The sequence below is a fragment of the Palaemon carinicauda genome, chromosome 30 (genome assembly GCF_036898095.1).
Source record: "Palaemon carinicauda isolate YSFRI2023 chromosome 30, ASM3689809v2, whole genome shotgun sequence".
In the NCBI taxonomy this organism is placed as follows: domain Eukaryota; kingdom Metazoa; phylum Arthropoda; class Malacostraca; order Decapoda; family Palaemonidae; genus Palaemon; species Palaemon carinicauda.
The window spans coordinates 96,221,086-96,244,243 of NC_090754.1; the positions used below are offsets into that span (position 1 = coordinate 96,221,086).

The window sequence follows — 23,158 nt, forward strand, 5'->3', positions numbered from 1 at the left end:
TTCATCCATTTTGTAATTTTCTTAGGACAATGTGTTATGTCCAGTTCAGACTGCAACAGTATCTATTAATATTGTAGGGCTTCCTCTCACCCGACATTGCATGCAAATAATCATTGGTTTTCTGTATTAAAGAATACCATCTCATTTTCAGAGCGTATTTGCCCATGTTAGAAAGACATGGTTCAGTTGAAAAGTGAAGCTCAGAATGTGCATGTAATGACATCTTCAGTTTAGAGCTTTCTGCCTATTCTGAGCTGGCACTTGATACCGTATAATAACTTCTTACCTACACGATGTTAATATTCAGTTGTTTGATGAGTGCTCAGCACAAATTGTTGTCATGGGATATATTCTATGCCTAATGAGGATGGTATTTTTTTTTCTTTTTTTTTTACAATCCCAAGTCCCGACTGAAGACCAGATTATTGCTGTGGTTCTCTATATGTAGTACTGAGTTTTCCTTGGAAAGATTATTGTGCTGAATTACCTTCATTCTGTTAATTCTCTTACTTGGGTTCATCTTACTTCATAATTATACATTAACAGATATGATGGCATATATATATATATATATATATATATATATATATATATATATATATATATATATATATATATATATATATATATATATATATATATATATATATATATATATATATACACACACACATATATATATATATATATATATATATATATATATATATATATATATATTTATATATATATATATATATATGTGTGTGTGTGTGTGTGTGTGTGTGTATGTGTATTATATGATACGGTTCCCAGGACTGGGCACCAAAATATATTATATGATATGGCTCCCGTGGACTGGACATTAAAAAATATATTGTACTATGACTCGTGACTGGGAACCAAACATATAATATTATATATACTGGAAAGTTAATCAACCTCTCGAATTCCATATTACCTTGTTTTGCTTTTACATTAAAACTTACTCTTTAAAACATTATTACATGAATTCTGAAACTGTTAAATAACTCCTAGACAGCAATATATAAAACACTGAATATCCAAAGGTTTCTTAAGCACACTCAAAACTAAACTGAATAATTACTTTTAAGTATTATTCACACTTATTTTACTCACTGTGGTTCCTAACAGGAATCAAGAGGAATCTGGTCATAAATAATGATGATTGGAATAATACACTCTTTACAAAAATAAATATATTCTATTTGAATAGAATTTACATGACAAAACAAGTCACTGGAAAAAAATTAAGTCTGAATAAAACTTAGATTAGGACAAAAATATTATGATCTGAAATTATATAATAACTTGACTTGAACTATAACATCTGTGTAAACCTTAGCCTAAGAAAAGAAATAATGCAATGAAAATTATCCAAAGCCTGAAATAATTCTAAATAACACAATGTTCACGTTTGACACTTAATGAATAATATATACCCTGACCACGTAACAAACGCTATCTTCCCTATAGGGCCGTTTACAAGAAAACGTTCTACAATGCCAAAACTTACCCTAATACAATGAATTCAAAAATCACCTTTTGGTCTTGCGTGACACACAATTTGCTTTGAGGCACAGAGTCACTTAAGAGAGGACACACTAACGTAATGAACACTTTCGACAATACACTGAGTTACGTGCTGGAGAGAGAGGGAGAGGGGAAGGAGGCTATTTCAAGCTGCGGTTCTAACTCGATCTATGGTAACCTAACCTTGGTGACCTTTTATATGAAACCTAACTGCTATTTCCAGAACCTTCCAGGATCGAGTTTTGGTAGCGTGGGGAGCTGTGCCTAAGGGTGTCAGAGTTTCCAACTAGTTAAAAATGCCTAGAGGCAAATCCAGGGCTTTCAGGCAACTCTCAGACACACATCAATGCACCCGCGAGATGACTTCCCAGCTAGCTCCGCCCTCCTATTGTTCCCGAAATAAAAAACAAAAATAACATCCTCTCGCCAGGCTTCTCAAAGTTTCTATGGACATGGTAGAGAATCTTCCAAGGCACATGTCACTGAACATTCTCTCCCAAACATGATGCAATACATCATAAAATAAAAAAGTCTTATGCAATTTACATAAAATATTTATATCTACATGAGAAGAGCTCATTTTATGGACTGGGTATCATCTCTTCAATGCACAAATGAAAACAATATATGAAATATAAAAAAAATATTAATAAACTACAATATTTACTTTACACTAGACCAGCTTCATAAGAATATATATATATATATATATATAATATATATATATATATATATATATGTGTGTGTGTGTATATACATATATATATATATATATATATATATATATATATATATATATATATATATATATACATATATGTATATATATATATATATATATATATATATGTATATCTATATCTATCTATCTATCTATATATATATATATATATATATATATATATATATATATATATATATATATATATATATATATATACCTATCGATATATATATATATATATATGTATATAAATATATATATATGTATATATATATACATTTATATATATACATATATATATACATATATATATATATATATATATATATATATATATATATATATATATATATATATATATATATATTTTATGAAGCTGGTCTAGCAGATGAGTAAGTATTTTATTCATGTATTTTATTTGTGTATTTAAGAGATGTGTAGCCAACTCGTAAGGTGAGTTCCATTCACGTAGGATTAAGTAAATGCATGCAAATTACATAAGACTTTCATCTTTCAATTTATTGTATTTTCATTCAATTCAGTATTTGTAAATTTACGTTTTTTTTTAAGAACTAACATTTTATTTTGTGTAATTTTCATGTAGTCTTATGTAATCTCGTTTAGGTATGCTGTATGACACATACGAGGTATGAGCATGAAGGATTACGTCATTTTTATGTTTCCACATGGTTAGAAGGTGCATAAAAATTCTCGAAATAGATTTACTCTTTTTTTTTAAAGTTACGAAAGGAAGATGGGCGGAGTTAGTTGAAGGAAAGTTGCCTCGCAAGCAAGGTTAGTACTTCTTCAAAGTACTGGTAACCTTACGCAGCTAGAACATGGACCTCATGGTAAGAGAATGATTTACTAGAAATTTTTAGACGAATTAAGTCAATATATATTGACCCTAGGAATGCTTAAGCAGCAGAAGAGACCCAGCCTATCACTTCGAAAGAGCCAACGTCCACCAGCCCTCTCTCCTCTTAAGTGTGTAAACCGTTATCCTTTCAAACGTGAATAAGTGAATTTTATCCGTATAGTGTTGTTCAGACGTTGGTGAGGTTATTGGATGTTAAATCAAGTGTAGTGTGTTAATGTAAGTACATTTTAACAATTTTTTTTTAACTGGCCCTGTGAGATTAGGTTAAACAGTGAAGTGTATTTATTCTGTAACCTCTTGGGAACCACCAGACGTAGATGTAACGGTTACATATATGTGAATTTCATCATTGTTAAATCACTAGAGTGATATGTGTCAACTTTTCACATTAATAGTCCAAACTGAATATTTTCCATAAATTAATTTCTTGTGAAAGAAGTGATTGTATAATCTTTTATAGAGTATTGTTTTATATTTTAGCCTAAGGTTTAGTTCAGGTTTAATATTTCGAGTGATTAATTTTTGGTGTTAATTCTTTCGAATTGTTGTAATTTTTATAGAATACTGTACATATACTTTTGTAAAGTGTGTATTATTTCGTTCACCAATATTTTTTCTCAGGACTTTGCTCGTAATTTAGAATAGTTCTTGTAAAGAAATCACCTAGTTTTTGTTTTGTTTTGTTTTGTTTGGATATTCAGTGTTCATATACAGTATATTGCCGTTTGGAAGTTACATAAATGTTCCTAAAGCTCTGATATTTTTTTAAGTTTAACAGATTTATGTAAAAATAAGCAGGTGAGTTTGGAGCCCGAGAGTTTACGTAATGGGCCAGCCGTAATATATATATATATATATATATATATATATATATATATATATATATATATATATATATATATATATATATATATATACAGTATATATATATATATATATATATATATATATATATATATATATATATATATATATATATGACACTTTTAAAAGTACCTGAGTATAATCCTTCAATCTCTACATCTTTTATTAAATGTCTAAGTTTTAAACTAGTTAATTACAAAGACAGTAACAAACTTGACATCTGTACCATAGAAGTTGCTATCATCATGATTAACCCTTTGAGCCAGTGAACAAATTTTAAGCCGGGTTATTAGTAGTTATTTTTTTATTTACATATTTGATCATCTTATAAAATATTTGATATATATCAACTGGAAGGAAGTTTGCCCAGCTGTGATCTAAAATGTTGCAAAGTACTATCTCTATAATAGATTCTATGGTAAGATGAGTTAAGTAAAATGTCTGAAGAAAAATGACTTGTGCTTTGAGTAACTTAATAATTTGATAAAGGACTGGCACTAAAAGGGTAATTGTTGTTATATTATATCGGTTTATGAAGTTCATGTGAAATGATATTTTCACTATCTTTCTCATTTTTCATTTCTTCGTGAATTCATATCTGGCCTATCTAGATCTGTGCCCTTATTTCTGATTCTTTGTACTCTCCTATAACTTTGCAACCTTTTGCGTTAATATGACTCCCTTCTGATTAACTGTGATAGAATTCCTGTTGATGAATACTATATTCTCTTTGGGGTAGATATTTCCCACACGCATTTCTTTTAATATATAGACTCAGCTAGTGTGCATTAATTTTCTATTAGGATTTTTTATTGTTGTAAGAAAATGCATTATATTTTCAAAATTAATTTCCAGGGGTACATTGAAGATGCTGAACAGTGTTCATTCCATGGCACATATATGTGTGGAATTTGTGAATGCCACAAAGGGTATATGGGCAGTGATTGCCAGTGTGAAACCAAGCTTACTGGAAAAAATTATACTTCTGATGAGTCTTGCATAGGGCCAGATACATCCTTGATTTGCAGCAATAGAGGTACCTGTGTCTGCGGAATATGCCAATGTAGTGAGGGAGATTCTGCAGAGAAGGTAAGGTTTTCCTATTTTTTTTTTTTTTTTTTTTTTTTTTTTCATTATGCAAGCTGATTTTTGTATTAACATTCTTATCCGAAATCTCTTACTCATGAAAACAAAAGTAGTTTTTAAAATATTTGTAGCCTTTTTTTTTAAATCTCATTTGTTTTTAACATAAACAGAAATGTACATAATTTAACAAAATATTTTTTTCATAGGAAACTAATCAATTATATAAAGCAGAATTCACAGTCGTAATAATAGGCATGGTAATTCTGGTAATTCTGTGTCTCAAAGATAATGAAGGAGCTAAAAAATTCATGGAAAAATTCTAAAAGATAATTGTTGAAGAAAAATATCTGCCCCAAAATATCCAACGCAGACAAGACAGGATTGTGCCGAAATTAAACACATGGAAATTACACCAAAAACCAAGACGATGCAATTTAGATTTATTTATTTTTTTTTTACTATTTTTTTCTGTTGTAGTGCTGATAACTAGAATGAATGATTTCATGAATTACTTCTCCAAAAGAAAACAAGCACCTGCTTCTCATTGCTTTTCGACTCAACCAGAAACCCTGGATAATGATAGGTTTATTTCAAGAATGTTTTTTTTTATTGTTTGTGTTGAGTTATGTTATTGTTACATCATCAATAAGGTTTACTGAACTGATTACCTGTGGATAAAAAACAATGACTCTATAGCATCCTTAATGCCAAAATCTACATGTTTAGTAGGTATTAGGAAGACATCCGATCTATTAAAATCTCTATACATATTACAAGGTTTCCGAGGTACCTGACTTTCGTGATTATTAGTAAAAATTCCATACAAGATCAAATGCTGACAAATTAACATCAAAGAGATTATATGCACTACAAGATTCATAGTATACTATTACCTAAGTTGAGCTAATAGAACTGTACTCTTTATGAGTTAATCCTGATAAAATCGAATACTGAAATACACATTAAAAATATCTTCTATTACTCAAGTTTTACATATACTGATGTCAAAAGGTTTTACGATACGGGGAGCACTATGGCATTACATCAGCTTTCGCTGCGAAATAAGACAAACATATAACTATTGACTATATACGAGAAAAATATATGAGTGTCTCCTTCCCCTTTACTTAGCATTGTTCAAACAGACATATCTATTCTTTCAGGAGACTTCCCGCTATTAGAATGTACTTTAGTAACATTTTAATATGGCGTAAAAACAGAATCTGAATGAAAATTTGGTGATTGAATATCTTGATGATTAATTGGCGCATTTAATACCACCATATCTGAAGATTGCAAATCCTGTACATTGTACTGCATGCGTATCACACACGCTCGTACAGAGTAACGCTATTCCTTGTACGGATAAATTGTTTATTCCTGTATCTACTTGTATTGATCTCTTTGATTTTTTGTGACCTTCTTTCACTAAAACTGTTTTTATAAAAGCTCGCTGTCTATTGAAATAGGTTAGTTGCATTCTCGAGTGTCTCTCAGTTACAACCTCACGTTTCGCCTTGACATTGGTGACCACCGGAGTGTTCAGCTCCCTCCCGCTTTCCCCCAAAGTGCTGTGCCTTACTGTTTAATGATGCTGCCCTCAGGCAAGGACTCTGCTATCAACGCTACACCCCTAAAACTACCGTCCTTCACCAGCAGAGAAGCGTTCGCATGGTACCAACATACTGAAGTTCAGTTTCGCATAAAGGGAGTGACTCGGTCAAGCACCAAAGCAGATTACGTTCTCCCAGCCATCCCCGTGGACACTTTCCCGGAAATCTGAGATTGGCTGTGCGAGCAAGGGAACACCCCCATAATGTGCGAAGACCTCAAATCATACTCACTGTAGCAGCGCTTGCCTGCATAGTGAAACTTTTTCATCTCTCTCAACAACCGTTGGGGGACCAGAAGGCTTTGCTCGCCCTATGGGAAATGACCAGTATTGCTCACCTAAAATCTGCCGCTAACAGCTCTCCTCATGAAGTGAATCTACTTCATCCCCTTTTGGTACGGCGCCTGTTCTAACTACCTTTGAAAACTGGAAGACAATCCTCCTCCCAATTAACTGACTTGACTGTTCTGCACCTGCAGTGCTTTGTACAGTTCTTTTATAAGATAATGGAAACTGATATATGAGAAAATACATTACCAAAATTTGCTATCATGCACTTCAAATTTCAGTATGCTTTAATGTTTAAACATATCTTTCTGCCTCTTCTTTTGAAAATGGATGATAGGTTGTTTAAATGTATTCTGTATTCCATTTACATCTCAAAATTCTATAAACTTTTATGAAGTGAACTGCAGTCCACTACTGTATCTGTCAGTATTCTTTATGGCAGACTACATATTGTAAAAATAGGCATGAGTGCTCCTAAATTTGCAGTTGATGTTATCATCTGCATTAGAATTGCTTCTATCTACTTAGTATCAGCATCTATGCTACAGTAAAACTTTTATAACTGCTCTTTCCATTTTGGTATTTCTGGATGTTTGAAGCATGGCTCACTTTATCCAGTCAGTTGCTATTCAAATGGCGTGGTGTGAGGATCTGAACATATATTTTCCCTCTAAGTCATTGCTATCATTGCCTTTTTTACTAATTATTGGGGCTGGAAAGTGCAAGGTAATTAACTAGGAGTGTCCGTGTATAGCGTATGAAGGAAGGTCTACCTTTTAAGTAAGTAAATATTAAATTGGCCCGTATGCGAGAGGAAAGGAAAATCAAGTGAAATTTAAAAACAGTATTATTATTATTATTATTATTATTATTATTATTATTACTATTATTATTATTATTATTATTATTATTATTATTATTATTATTATTATTATTATTATTATTATTTTACTACTCTGTTACATAATTCTGGGGTTTGAAAACTTCGGTTTTCTACACATCTAATGTTCATATAGTTGTGCCGAATATCGTTACATTATGAATATTTGGAAATAAAACGTTATTTCTCGTTTTGTGTTTCCTTTATATGGACCTACTGTTCACAATAAAAGCAGTGTACCTGTTTTTTTTAACCCTCCTTTCATAGACTTCGGTCTGACTGACTAGTGGAGACAAAGATTTTATTCAGAGTGAGTGGGACTGTGCAATTAAATTCCTTGGCTTCTACGTGGATTACAAACAATTCGCTTGTGCTCATAGTTTAGGACTATTGTTCCAATAGCTATGTGGAAGTGTGGACATACCAATGGGGGTTCAAATGTGTTAAGAAACTCCTTCTGGCCACAACTGAGAATATTAATTCTCGGGTAAACTTCCATCAGGATGACATGGCTCGAGACCAAAAAATTGATTTTGACAAAAGAAAAATGTATTTTTAAATGAGATACCTATATCGTCTTGATGGACCCGCCCATTACTTTTCATCCCTTCCCAACTCTCAGTGTGTGGCTTTGCCTCATGGGAAGGCTGCTAATGGAATGGTGAACCAGCGAACGTGTTTGCAGTAGCACACTGGAATAGAAAGTTATAATGGCTCTCTCGCCCACATATCCAATCCTATTCCTATATCCTTCTGGACAAGGTTAACTCTATTCAGGGAAGGATAGCTGTGGCTAGTTTTAAACAAGTCCCAGTTATATACACGATATCTCATGAGATATTCGCTCCTGGGGATAGAACCATGTGATACTTCTTAGGTAAAATTCTCTCGTATATCACTCGCAGATACAGTATATTCCAAGTAGAAAGTTGCCTTTGAGGAACTTCCATCAGGATAACATGGTTATCTCAGCCAAAAATAGAATTTTCCTATGTCAAAATCCATTTTGTATTTTTCTGTGTGAGCATATAAATTTTTTTTTTATGAGACAATAACTTACTCATTGAAATTTTTCTATCTTTACAGGTTGCTGACGACATGGAATGATCGACAGTAACCTACACCAGGAGGGTCAAAATGTCATGCGCCCATACGAACTGCAGGAAACATGCGCACCATCATGTTTCCAAGGAATCGTCGCTATCTGGGAACTGTCTTACTTCAGTATATGCAAGGATCTCCTCCATATTGGATTCCACGCAACCAACGTTTCTCAGGATGAGAAAAAGGGGGGCCAGAAAACCATCAGACACTAGATGAAGGAAATCCAAAAGAGCTCTCAACAGGGTGCTCCCTATCTTCCTTCATTGGAAGTGAAGGATCTCCAGTTCCTCAGGTCTAATGAGACCACGGTGTACGGTCACCAGATACTGACGGTACAACTCCCGTCAGTACAAGTGAATCCTGTATATCCTGAAGTCCGGGATGCACTTCAGGACTTGCAACTGGACATTGACAGCCTGTCGACAACATCTTCCATTTCATCAGCGAAGGAAAGTCTCTTACTGACAACAGAAGCCTCAGATGACTCGATCGACAGTTAGCAGGTAAGTACTGTACTGATATTACCTCCTTTCCTACGTCTGTCCCTGCATCTGCTATACCTGCCTCATCATCTACTCGTCATATGCCTCCAACTGCCCCTTTGTTCCCAGGACATTTAGAGTTCATGGTTTCCATGAAGGGATCCATGGAAAATATTCTTGCAGAGCATAAGAAAGCTCAAGCATCCTTTAAGGCAAAGACTGAGTTGCTTCAACCAGCACCAAAGTCCAAGGCTCCTCCAGTCTCAAGTCGTACGGACTGTACAGCGAAGAACCCTTGGCGTTATGCAGAACATATGGTTCTGAGTGAGGGGTACCTTCATATTGGCGAAGGAATGGGCTATAAACCAGTTTTGGATTTAGAGTTTTACCCCTCTGCTGAGAATTACCCTCACTGATACGTGAGGTTGAATTCTGAAGCGTTTATCAGGGATGATACGATTCCCAAAGAGACAAACATCTTAGACCATGGTAAGGTTCAAACCTTGTTGGTTGAGGAGCCAAATTCACCAATACCCAAGTTTCTGCTTTCGGCAGGAGGCAGGCTACATTTATAGCTCTAAAAGACCCTGTTTTTCTCTTTGCCTCGATGAATTTGGAGGCTGTCAGGAAGGCAGTAATAGAAGTTAGACCTCTACCAATGCTAGAGGATTGCAAGCCCGTTTCTATTGCTCTCCCATATGACTCCGATAGTTTGGAAGAGGTCTAATACCCTTTTACAGTTGCCCAACTGGATAGGGATATCAGAGTTAAACAGTTAATGCGAATTTGCCCAAGATTCTGGAAATTCTGTTAAAAGTGGAATTTGAGGCGATAGAAAGACTGTAGGCTTCTGTCACACCAGTCTTACTCAGAAATGCTAATTGGGAACTATTTAATATCTGACCTCTTTCCAGTTCTAGCCAAGACCATATTAGCTATCTTCCATCGTGATCTGCACACTCTCCTTTCAGCCAGGAGAGCCTACAGAGAGCACTTCCTAGAAGCAGCATCTATTAGGCATGAGCCTAAAAAGTTGATTAACTCCAACATCTTAAGGAAAGATGTATTACCCAAAAAAGTGGTAAAAGAAGTCAAGGACTGGTGGCTCACGAAAACAAGAGCTTTATGCAGAAATTTTGTATGTCCTCTAAGAGAAAATTTATCCCTGGAGAAGGACCTTAGCCTAAAGGCAAGAAGGATAGGAGACCCTTTCAAGGCAAGAAAACATTTCCTACCGCAACTGCCACAGTTGCCACTATCCCCCTGACGGTTTACAGTTCCCAGCAGTACGCTACACACTCCCCAGCTTTTAATCCCATTTACGAACGGATTACTACCAAATTTCGCCCCCGTTGAAGTTCAAGGTAGAAGTGCAAGGGGAAGGGGAAAATCTGGAAGAGGTGGCTATTCAAGGAGCTATGGAAACAGAGGCAGATCGACTAAAGAAGCAGGTCCTTAATACAACAATGAGGAGATTCCGTAGGGGAAAGACTCTATCGCTTCTGGGATCAATAGAAACTCGATCCTTGGCCACACAGCATAGTCACAAAATGACTAGACTGGAAATGGAGGCAGAAACCACCACAATTTAAGAGGCTCTTCTAACCCACAACACCATTCCAGGAAGGATACGTGAAGGATCTCCTCCAGAAGGGAGTTTTCCGTTGCACAAAATCCATGAACTTTCAAGCACGTCCATTTTGTGTCAAAGAAAAATTCTAACACTTTCTGAACTATTCTGGACTTGGCCCCTTCTAAACAAATTCATTCAGAACGACAAGTTCCAGATTCTAACTATCTCGCAAATACGGATCCTACTACCCCTGGGGCCTACACCTTCTCCATTGATCTTACCAAAGCTTTTTAGCACCTTCTAATAGGTTGGTAATTCTCCCCTTACCTTAGTTTCAGACTGGCCAGAAAGGCCTATGTATTCTGGCTCCACATAGCTCCAAAGATTTTCACAAAACTATTCGGGAAATTTGTTCAACAACTCAAAAACAAAGGTCTTCAGGTGATGGTATACCTCGACGAATGGTTAGTATGGGCTGCGATGAAGTTATGAAGTTTCTTTAATGCCTGGGATTCTAGATTAACTTAGAGAAGTCCAGGTTAATGCCAACTCATCAGTTACAGAAGCTAGGTCTGCCTGGAATTTGAAGTCACACATTCATTCTCTGCCTCAAATTGAGAGGAAGGAAATCGAAAGTTCGGTCATGTGTCTGCTTCATTTAAAGATGATCACCAGACATCATCAGGAAAGAGTCTTGGGTTCGCTACAATTCGTAGCGGTTACAAATCCCATCCGGAAAGCAAAAGTCAAGGAAGCTAACAGAATCTGAAGAAAAAAAGGCATCAAATGCTCGAAGAGATCATCGCCACAAAACCCCAGCTCTACTGTGCAAACAGCTAAACCCGTGGTCCCCTGCCAAGAGCATGTTGACACACGCTTCCTGAATTTTCTTCTTACGTTAGTGACGATCAACACGGATGCCTTGGAACGAGGTTGGGGGAAGCTATGGCAGTGTTTTTTTCTCTATAGAGATTGAACCCGAAGAGGAATTGACACATCAGGTTAGTTCTCGACAGCAAGACTATAGTCCACTGCATCAACAGACAGGGTTCAAGATCTCCACAGATCAGTCACGTAATATTGGCCATTCTCTCTTTGTCGAAGAGGAGAAACTGGCATCTCTTTTTAGTTCATTTAGAAGGGGTTCCGCAATGTGACGGCGGACGCTCTGTCAAGGTTCAAACCTCTGGAAACAGAATGGTCCTGGAACGAAAAATCATTCTGCTCCATTCTAGAACAAATCCCGGGACTGCAAATAGATTGCTATGCAACGAGCTTCAACAAGAAACTTTCCTGTTACATAGCACTGAATTTAGATCCGGAAGCAGTGGGGATAGATGCGATGTCCCTGGATTTGAGCCAGTGGACTCACATATACCTTTTTCCACCGTTCAATCTCCTCATGAAGGTCCTGGACAAACTACAGACCTTCAAGGGAACAGCAGTCTTAGTGGTACCCAACTGGCCCAGGAGTAATTGGTACCTTCCTGTTCTGGATCTCAAACCTCGTCGGATTCCTCTGCCGACACCAGTTCTGTCCCAGGATGTTCAACAAGAGACTGTCTTCACTTCCTCCTACATAACGAAATACCTTCAGCTCATGATTTTCTCATCTTAGATGCTAAAAGAAAATAAAGACTTTCAAAGGAAACGGTTAAATCTATAGAGAAATACAAGTCCTTTATTACAAAAAGACAGTATTTGTCCTCTTGGAAGAAGTGGATTGATTTTATTAAAAAATATAACCCTACTTCGATTACAATGGACTCCTGTTTATCATTTTTATCACACTTCATGAACAGGGTCCGGCCTCCACAACTATTTCCTCATGTAAATCGGCCCTAACCAGACCAATTGCTTATAATTTCCATACAGAACTCAACAGCGAACTGATCAATAAGATCCGGAAGGCTTGTGTTAAACTGAAACTAAATGCTCCCCCTAAAACCATCTCATGGTTTCTGGATAGTCTTACACTTAGTCTCCTTAATCGATATCTATTCCGCTTCCTTGAGGGAACTTACTCAAAAATCGATTTTTTTACTAGCTATGGCTTCTGGTGCTAGAGTGAGCGAGATTTTGTCACTATCAAGGGATGATGGCCACATTGAATTCTCGGAGTCGGGAGAGGTTAATTTATATCCAGATCCTGCATTCCTGGCTAAAAATTAACGCCCCACGAAACGTCAGAGGCCTTAGAAAATCGTCCCTCTAAAGGAAGATCCTTCTCTGCCCTGTAGAATGCCTTAAAGCTTACCTGTCAAAGTGCGTAGCTTTCACAGGCGGACAACTTTTTAAAAGAGGAACAACAGGATCAAATCTCTCTTTGAAGCAACTGAGGTCCAAACTCACCTATTTCATCAGAAGGGCTGACCCGGATAGTATGGCATTGGGTCATGATCCTAGGAAAGTTGCCTTTTCCTTAAACTTCTTCCAGTATATGTTCTTCAAAGGCTTACTAGCCTATAGACTCTAGTATCGCAACTAGTGGATTTTTATGCGATTGTATGTCCAGAGCTAGACTCTTAAATAATCTACTAATTGAAGGTCCAGGAACAATAATTTGTTGGTAACACATTTCCCACTGACGGCGAAATGGCCGAAATGGCCGCGCCCCTTTTGGTCGATGTACTGTAATCCGCTGCAACTTTATCTCCGTAACTGTTGGACCTGACCACTCAAAATGTGAAGAATGACCCCATTATGTAGGTTGGTGATACACTTTCATATACAAAAGTCAATGGTTTTAGAGACAATTACCAAAAAAGAAAATTCAGCATGTTACACAATACAAAGATTTCTATTGTAGCCTACAATGAACTGCAATAGAAGTTTATTTTTTGGTTACTGTTTTATGATGACATGTTATTTTACCTTTGATCCTGCTTTCTTTCATTAAAATATTAAAGATGAAACTGTAGTATTATAAAGCTCAGCAGCGAAGGTGTTTATGCTTTGACTGCCAGTGTTATATGCAACAACACTACATCAGGGAAAACGCTAACAGGTAAATTTTACCATAACATTAATTTTTACTATTTATTTACCAGTTTCATATAAATTGTGTGTATAACATTAACTCCTACAAAGGCATTTGGCCATATAGAGTTTACTCATACAGAAAACTGTTATTTTTCCGGAACTGATGATGGTCGTGCCAAAATCCTTCTGGTAACATTACAATTTGATTACTTTTCCATCATCTCAAGATTAAACAAGTGCACTAAGGCCTTCAAGTATCATCATAAGCTAAATGTCTGATAATCTGAGGTTGGAGAGATCAATGAAACCTAATAGTGAGCCAGTTGTTCTAATAGAGATTGGAAAAGGAGAAAACAGTGATAGATACGGAGCCTAAAGAAGAATGAAGAAGATTACTAGTTGCATTACCAATTACATAGAAAAGAGATGTGTTATGTGTGGCAGAGCAAGAAAAAATAGTAGTGACAGAAATCGGGTGTTGTATCAAATCTTAGAGTCTAACTAAGAAGCATATTCTTAGATGCTTTAAATCTTATGAAGGATGATGTTATGGCAAGATTTGACAAGATTTTGTTGAAAGCAGATTATAGGGTAAGGAGAAACTCCTACATAATACAATTCCTCCCAAATGTAAGAATCTTATTTTAAATATACTTCTACTCAGTTAACAACAAAGAAATCGATGGTGAAACGGAATGCTGCAGAAACAGTTAAGTAAATTGCTAGAGGAAAAGGGTATATCATACTCAAACTCCTGAAGCTTGAATTGACCAGCATATCCCCCTTCCTCAAAAATGATTGTAAGTATGGCATTAAATAGATGAAGCTCAATAAAGCTTCATTAACGAGAGAACTGGTCAGTCAAGTTCCACTGGAGATGTGGAATATAAAGACTGATGCTCAGATAACTTTATGGCACTGAAGTGAAAATTACCGATGAATAGACCTAATTATTTATGTTTATAAAGATTATCAATCAATTAATTGAAACAAAGAGAAGTTCATCCAAAACAAATCACTATGACCATTAGGTCTGACAGTTAAAAACTGTGTTGATCTTGCAATGTTCTGGAGCTCTATGCTAATTAAAGTTCAGTTGCAACAGTATGTCTTCAAGTACAAGATGCAAAATATCAAGTCGGGCAAGGAAATCTTGAGAGGAGTATATGGAGAGGAAATCATAAAACTGTTAGCTGGTACTGAAATTTAGATAACAAAGCTCTCAAACAACCAAGTAGAAGCTGATAATAGAATCAGGTTCCATACCAATGATGTACAATCAGTCTTGATTGATTAACCTAACACAGATGTATTTGCCATCTCATCTTCCGCTTCAAAAGCACCGGTAATAACGAATTCTGTCCGTGAAGATTGGTAATCGAAGACCAAGAAAATGATACCAGTTCACCTGCTGGTTAATCAACTGGATGATGGTTTAGTGTTGTGCCTCCGACCCATCCGTGATCTCAGTGGGTGTGACCGCACTAGCAAGATGAGCTCAAAGGTGTCTGGTCGTTATAAAAGCCTCCATGGATCTCTCTCTCTATGGAAGAATTGGTTGGAGAAGTACTCTCACCACAGATGACAAGCGATGCTAAACAGTTTCTTGTTTCAGGATTAAAGAAGATTGAATGTTCTATTTTCATTTAATATCAATAGAAACAGTACCACAACTCGAAGCAAGAACTGGATTTCAACCAGATTGTGTACTGTTTATCAACAAAAATATATCAAACCGTTGAGGTTTCAAGTCCCAACTCCTGCAGTCACCAAACCAGATATAGTCAAATATTGGGAAAAAAACAACACATGATGCAGGCCTGTATATATCCCCAATCCATGCAGATGTCCAACATTATGTATGAGTTGCAGAGAAAAGAGCATAAAATCAAGATGTATTGTGGCTGTAGTAAAACTAAAAGGTGTAAAATCCAAGTAATTATCCCTTCACCCTAACACCAAAGTCATATATATATGCATGATATAACCACACACTGTGCGAAATGTCAATGCCATATATAAAAGTCCTACATAATATACAGATGTAGAATTGTATTTAAAGCATTTTAAGGCATGGCATGCAGTGATACAATTGTTTACCATTTGAAAACTCTACCTTGGATCTATTACCTGGTGAAAGTGAAAATATAATAATTTTGCCTAAACTGATTTCTTGCCGATATAGTAAATTTTAAATATTTAAATATTCTAATATGTACATCTTATGATAAAATTAAAAATATATATTACTGTCCCCATAATGTGGCCATTCTGCACCTTTTGAATGGTCAGGTAACCTCATATGTCCAACAGTTACGGAGATACAGTACATTGACCAAAAGGGGCGTGGCCATTTCGGCTATTTTGCTGTCAGTGGGAAATGTGTTACCAACGAATTATTGTTCCTGGACCTTCAATCAGTGGATTCCTGATGAGATTAGCTCTGGACATATATTTGCATGCAAAACCACCATGAGCTACTCAGGTAATACTGGATGGAAATCTTCAAGAGCGTTTTTCAAATTTTACTTGCGACAATTGGCAGAGATTAAACACTTTGTTATGGCAGCTGGTAGTATGATTAAACCAGCTTCTTAGTGTTGTGCATGGGTTCTTTTGGACTGTTTAATACACGACTATTACAGTTTACATAGCGCGTGTTGAATGTTTTTCTAATTTGCATTGTGCTATAAACTATGTTTATATTGAAAAGTCAAAAGGTGACCTTATTTTTATCATATGGAATTAGGTTATTATTCTATTTAATACGATGTTACTTGGGTAAACATTTCTTGTAAATATTGTACCAATTCTGTCACATTTCCTTGCTTTTGGAAATGATAAAAGATTGTACATCTTTTTCTGTTTCCTTTATAATGGATCTAATGCTTCTAGGTAAAATTTAGTGTACCTCAATCCTTTAACCCACCTACTACAGACTATTTCTTAGTCATGTGTGTTCTTACATATGTATCTTTGCATCAGTGAGTGGGGCTGTGATGATACCCCTCTGATTTCAATACAGTTTATAAAAACTTTCATAGTCCACTCATGGAGTTGGACTGTTGTCCCAAATAGCTATATTTGGAAGTGCAAAACAAACCATCATTATATATACTAATTGTGGAACAATTTTAATCCTTCTATAAATGGTGAGGTTGACAGAAAAGAACAATTAAATGGTTAAACTCTATTATGCCACAACTGAGAACTTTTAATTCTCTAGTACACTTCCAACCGGAAAACATGACTCAAGCCCAAAAAAAGGATTTTGTCATAGGAAAATCTATTTTTGGGTGAATAGCCCTGCTCTTTACTTTTCATCCCCACCCAATTTTCAGTGTGAAGCCATATTTCATGAGATGGCCGCTCCTGGAATGGCGAACCAGCAAACGAAGCGGTAATGACCCTGACTGGTGAACGCCAGACTGGGGTTGAATTCCAACCCAAACTCGTAAGTTCCTTTGGTCTCTGTAACCTCACCATCCTTGTGAGCTAAGAAGGGGGGTTTGGGGGAGCCTGAGTCATCAGCAGCCATTGTCTGGCCCTCCTTGGTCCTAGCTTGGATGGAGAGGGGGCTTGGGTGCTGATCATATGTATATATGGTCAGTCTCTAGGGCATTGTCCTGCTTGATAGGGTAATGTCACTGTCCCCTGCCTCTGCCATTCATGAGCGACCTTTAAAGACCTTTAAAGACTGGTATCGAAGTTATAAAGGCTCTCCCACGTATCCAATCTTATCATATATCCTTCGGGACAAGGTTAACTCTATTCGGGGAAGGGTAGTCATGGTTGTTTTCAACACATCCCTGTCACATACACGATATCTTTCGGGATATTCGCTCCTTGGCTATTAACCGTTTGATACATCTACAGGTAAATTTTTCTGGTATATTACTAGCAGGAAATATACCAAGTAGAAAGCTGCCTAGAAGATCTTCCATCTGGACGACATGGCTATATCGCCCATAAATAGACTTTTCCAATGTCAAGATCCCTTAGTTTAGGATATCATGTCTGTAATGATCTGGATTAATTTACGTGGCGTGTCCTGTATTCTATAAACTTCAGTTTGATTTTTACTTTGTTTAAGGGGAACGTGTTAAAAGTATTCAATTGTACTTTTATCTTATGGTTTTCAAGATTTTTACTTTGACTGTAAGGTTGGTTTAACAACTTAATTTTGGAATTAACTCTTTTTGCTATAAATGTTTTATTAAAGCATTCTGTTTAATATGTAATTTGTTCACTACTAATTCAATTTTCCGTAACGTAGCCTTGCTGTTCATTACTGTTTTAGTTAGGCGAAAATTCCTTTAATATTTTGTGTAAATAAATACCATTGTTAGGTTAAAATTATGGACTGTTTTCAATTCATACCTCATGTAGCATTAGTTTGAAGTAAGTGATAAGTGCTTGCTAGCAAAGGTTGATTGATATTATACGAAATAATGAGTTCATAGTTTTAATTTTGTGAGGTCAATTATGAATGAAATGAAATTCCTGACCTCTTGGTTCCAATTGAGAGATGAGTAAGGTGAATTTTATGTATGTTTTAGAAGTAAAGTTATCAGTGCCAATTACTTATTGTATTGTTCTACAGTATTTTACTGTAAAAAAATGTTTGATCTTTTACATTACTGCTCCCCCTAACACATTTTGCATCACTGTCTCTTATTAACGTAATTTGTCCAAACCTGCTTGATTGGAATCTCCTGCTCTAAGCCCTGATTAGCGTCTAAACATAAAGGGGATATTGGGATTGACAGTCCCGATACATCTTTGGACTTTAACGTGTGCATGGTTAGCAAACCGTGTTGGTTGCGGTTCTTTGGTTTGTTGAACGCGGGAATGTTGACGCTCTATTCCTCCAGGCTCAGGTCTGAAAATCAGAGTGGGGTGGCTTTCCTGGAATTATTTCCCACACAATAATTTACTCATTTATTGGTCCTTCGAACCGGATAAGGTACCATTGATATATGGAATAATGAGGATTTAAATATAGTAAATTCAATCATAGCATAATATACTAATATCATGGTAATGTCGTAACACGATTAAGCCCAGATTATGATAGGTAAAGAGATGTATTAGGCTATAATATTTTTGGTATCTTTTAATGAACAAATGCACCTGTGTAACCAAGTATTTTAGCTAGAAAGTTCTACCCTGTAGGAAAACCTAGGCGTTATTTTACTTGTTCGGCTCATTGGTAAATATTGCACGTTTTATGTATGTACTGAGCTTTGGAGCTGGGATTTTGATCTGTTAATTTTTAACCATTTTATTTGTCCTTAACAATTAATTTCATTTCACGCTTTGGCTTGTTCCCTGACATAGGTACCTTTTATCCTTGTACTCTTTTATGTCCATCTCTGCAACCGTTTGATTGTAATATTCTTGGTGCCGTGTATTATGATTTAAGTTTACTTTGCTTAATTTTGTGATTTGAGTTATTTTGACGTCCTGTACCATCGTACAAGTGGTCTATCTAAGATGGCATACAAAGACCTTGCATTGGTTAACTCTCCACCAACAACCAGGAAATGCCAGTTTCTTTAGACATTAATGCACATATTCTAAGTCAAACACATGAGTTTGAATTCCTTTCTGAAGATACAGACACAGCTCTGCAATCTGTTGCCTCACTAGATTTCAACTGTATAAGCCTTGAGTGTTTAGAGTAATGAAAATTCTGAGTTGGTAGAATTCATAAAGATCCCCCTAAATTTAAAACTCTAGGGAGACCTCACTGCAACAATCCCATTGTCCTTTACAGCTATACCAAACTTATCAGCCTAGAAAGACAAATAGAAAAAGCCTATGTATGTATCATGGCGTAGGGAGTAGCTTTTAGGTTGGTTGCAGATGGTCTGGTGATTTTAGCATATTACTCACATGTAAATGAGTGAATAATTATTAGTAATTATCCAGGGGTATCCCATCTGCGTCGTCAATTTTTTAATGTTATGTTGAATCAAACGCAGGTGTATACGTAACCCTTTAATGTATAATAAGAGGCTACATTACTCTTGGCTTAGGGCCTCTGACAACCAACTCCCAACTGAGCGTCGAGCGTCTCATAAACAATCTCACAAACCAAAACCTCATAACAAACATAAGAGCATCGCTCTCAAAAGACTTAAATCCTACTGCAGTACAAAAGTAAAAAGTAACACATCCTATCTTTGAGGTAATTAATAAATGCTTGAACCCTAATATCAAAATACATTATTTCAGTATGTACAATGTATAACATGTTTTATCAATGCAATATGATGCAATGTTGCTCTCAATACACGTAACATTTGAGGTAATACAGTACATTATTACAATAATACATAACAGTCTCCTCCCCCTTAACTTGACATTGTAAAAATCTTTATAAATTAATATTTCCGGGGGCTTTCCTCTATTAATCCTATTAGGAAGCACTCTAACCTCATCTTATAATTGTACATGAATTGGTTCTGAATCTACATTTGATGTTGGAGCATCTTGGTTAGTATTTAATTCATTTGATCTAACTACTTCTTTAAGTTTCTCATCTCTAACATTCACATGCTCTACTGTATTTCTGTTTAATGGCTGTAATTGGACAACATGACGGTTTACAATATTTCCACCAACTTGAACATCATAATGTACATTTCCTATCTCTTTTACAATCTCTCCTGGTACCCACTGCTCTGGAGTGTTGTACGATCTTACCATGACATCAGATAAAGGTAAAAAATGTCTTACTTTTGGAAGATTTTCTACTTGTTTATACCCTTTATCTTCTATATAACTCTGCAAACTTGGATACAACAAATCTAACTTACACCTTATCCTCCACCCCATCAACAAATTTGATGGTGTCATGGCTGTTGTGCTGTGCGGCGTTGTTCTATAAGACAATGAAAACTTTGATACAAGTAAAAATATGTTACCTGAATTTGCTTTTCTACACTTCATATTGTGTTTAAATGTTTGAATAAACCTTTCAGCCTCTCCATTGGTAAAGGGATGATATGTTGCTGAAAATGTATGTTTTATTCCATTGACGTTATAAAATTCTTCAAACTCTTGTCAGGTAAATTGTAGACCATTATCTGTAACATTTTTTTCTGGAATACCATGAGTAGAAAAAAATTGCATTAACTCTTTCATTGTGGCATAAGATGTTATTGTCTTCACAGGAATGACTTCTGGCCACTTACTGTAAGCATCTACTACTATCAAAAACAAATAATTTAAAAAAGGACCTGCAAAATCTATATGCATTCTTTGCCATGGATACCTGGGTAACTCCCCTGGGTGCATTCTAGCAAATTGGAGATTGTTCTGTTGCATAACACAATTCATACAATTCTTTATATAAGATTCCACATCTTTATCTACACCTGGCCACCATACAAAAGTTCTTGCAATTGACTTTGATCTTACAATACCTTGGTGATCAGCATGTATTTCAGACAAAACCTTATTCCTCAGTGAATTAGGAATAACTATCCTTGAACCTCTCATCACTATTCCTTGTGTTACACTCAGTTCATACCATATATCCTTATAGGGTTTACAATTTTCCTCTTTTCCACATAAGTCCCTACCTGTCATTAAACTCGCTAAAACCTTACCAAGTACTGGGTCTCTCTTGGTACTGTGTGCTACATCCTTTGCTGTAATGGGTACACCATATACAAAAATTAACAGAATACTGTCATCATACTCTTCTGGAGCTTTGTTTACTGGTAATCTAGATAAAGCATCTGCATTACACGTCTTTGATGTTGGACGGTATTCTATATCATAGTGGTACACGGCTAACATAATTGCCCAACGTTGTAGTCATGCAGCTATCAACGTAGCTAAACTTGCTTTTGGACCCAATATTGCTAATAAAGGTTTATGACCTGTAACAAGTGTGAACTTTTTCCTACCATAAAGATACATATGAAATTAATTAACTCCATACACTAATGCTAAACCTTCTTTTTCTATTTGAGAGTAATTCTTTTCTGCCTTGTTCAATACTCTAAAAGTGAATGCAATTGGTTTTTCTGTTCCATCTGGCATTACATGAGATGATACTGCACCTAAACCTAATTTCACTGGTAAATCCATTTGATAATGTACCTGGAATGTAGGTGATGTTATTTCCTGATTGATTCTTTCAAAAGTTTCCTGACACTCTTTTGTCCACTTCCATTCTACACCCTTATTCAGTAAATTATACAATGGATGTGCAATTGTAGACAAATTTTGAAATAAATTCCCATAAAATGTTACTAAACCTAAAAATTATTGTAATTCTTTCAAATTTTCTGGTACTTTTGTTGATTGTACAGCTGTAATATTCTCTTTAGTTTTGTGAATACCCTTGCTATTAATTACAAAACCTAAGTATTCCACTGAATCAACTTCTAAAATACATTTGCTCTTATTTACTCTAATATTGTGTTCCTTTAACTTCTTCAGAACTGTTCACAATCTTTCTCTATGTTTTCTTGTGTCTTTACCAGCAATTAAAATATCATCTACAAAAATGAATATTCCTTGCATTCCTGAAAAAATCTAATCCATAGTTTGTTGCCATATAGCTGGACTACTTGCAACTCCATTAAGGTAATCTCTTTGGCCTAAACAAACCTGAGGATGTATTTACTGTACATAATTCTTGTAAACTTTCATCCATGGGAAGCTGTTGAAATGCTTGTCTTAAATCTAACTTAGAAAAAACACTGCATCCTGACATAGTTGCAAACATGTCTTTCGGATTTGGTAATGGATGTTGAGCTACTTGCAGTTGTGGATTCAAAGTTACTTTGTAATCTCCACATAACCTAACCTGACCATTTTCCTTCACAATAGGTACTATTAGAGTAGCCCAATCTGAATATGTAACCTTTTCCCATGAACTTTCATTTTCTAATCTCCTGATTTCTGTTTCAACTGCACTTTTCAATGCATATGGTACTGTTTTGGGAGCACAAAATCTAGGAGAACTATCTGTCAGGTTTCAAAACTAAAATTGCCTTTGCGTTTTTTACTGTACTTACTTTATCTTCAAATACGTCTTGAAAGTCTGATATGATATTATCCACAGACATTTCATTTTTGGGTTCATCTTGTCTACCTCTAACCTTCAAAATACTAGGCCAATTTAAT

The 23,158-nt window shown here is 35.6% G+C and overlaps 1 protein-coding gene across 2 annotated transcripts in view; it reads left to right on the forward strand.

Moving 5' to 3' along the window:
• LOC137623357 (integrin beta-PS-like) overlaps positions 1 to 23,158 on the forward strand; it is a 1,240,954-nt gene that overhangs the window by 915,157 nt on the left and 302,639 nt on the right. For both annotated transcript variants that reach the window (XM_068354187.1, XM_068354188.1), the window contains one exon: positions 4,857 to 5,090. In XM_068354187.1, the coding sequence (XP_068210288.1) occupies positions 4,857 to 5,090 (234 nt within the window). The remainder of the gene's footprint in view (positions 1 to 4,856; positions 5,091 to 23,158) is intronic.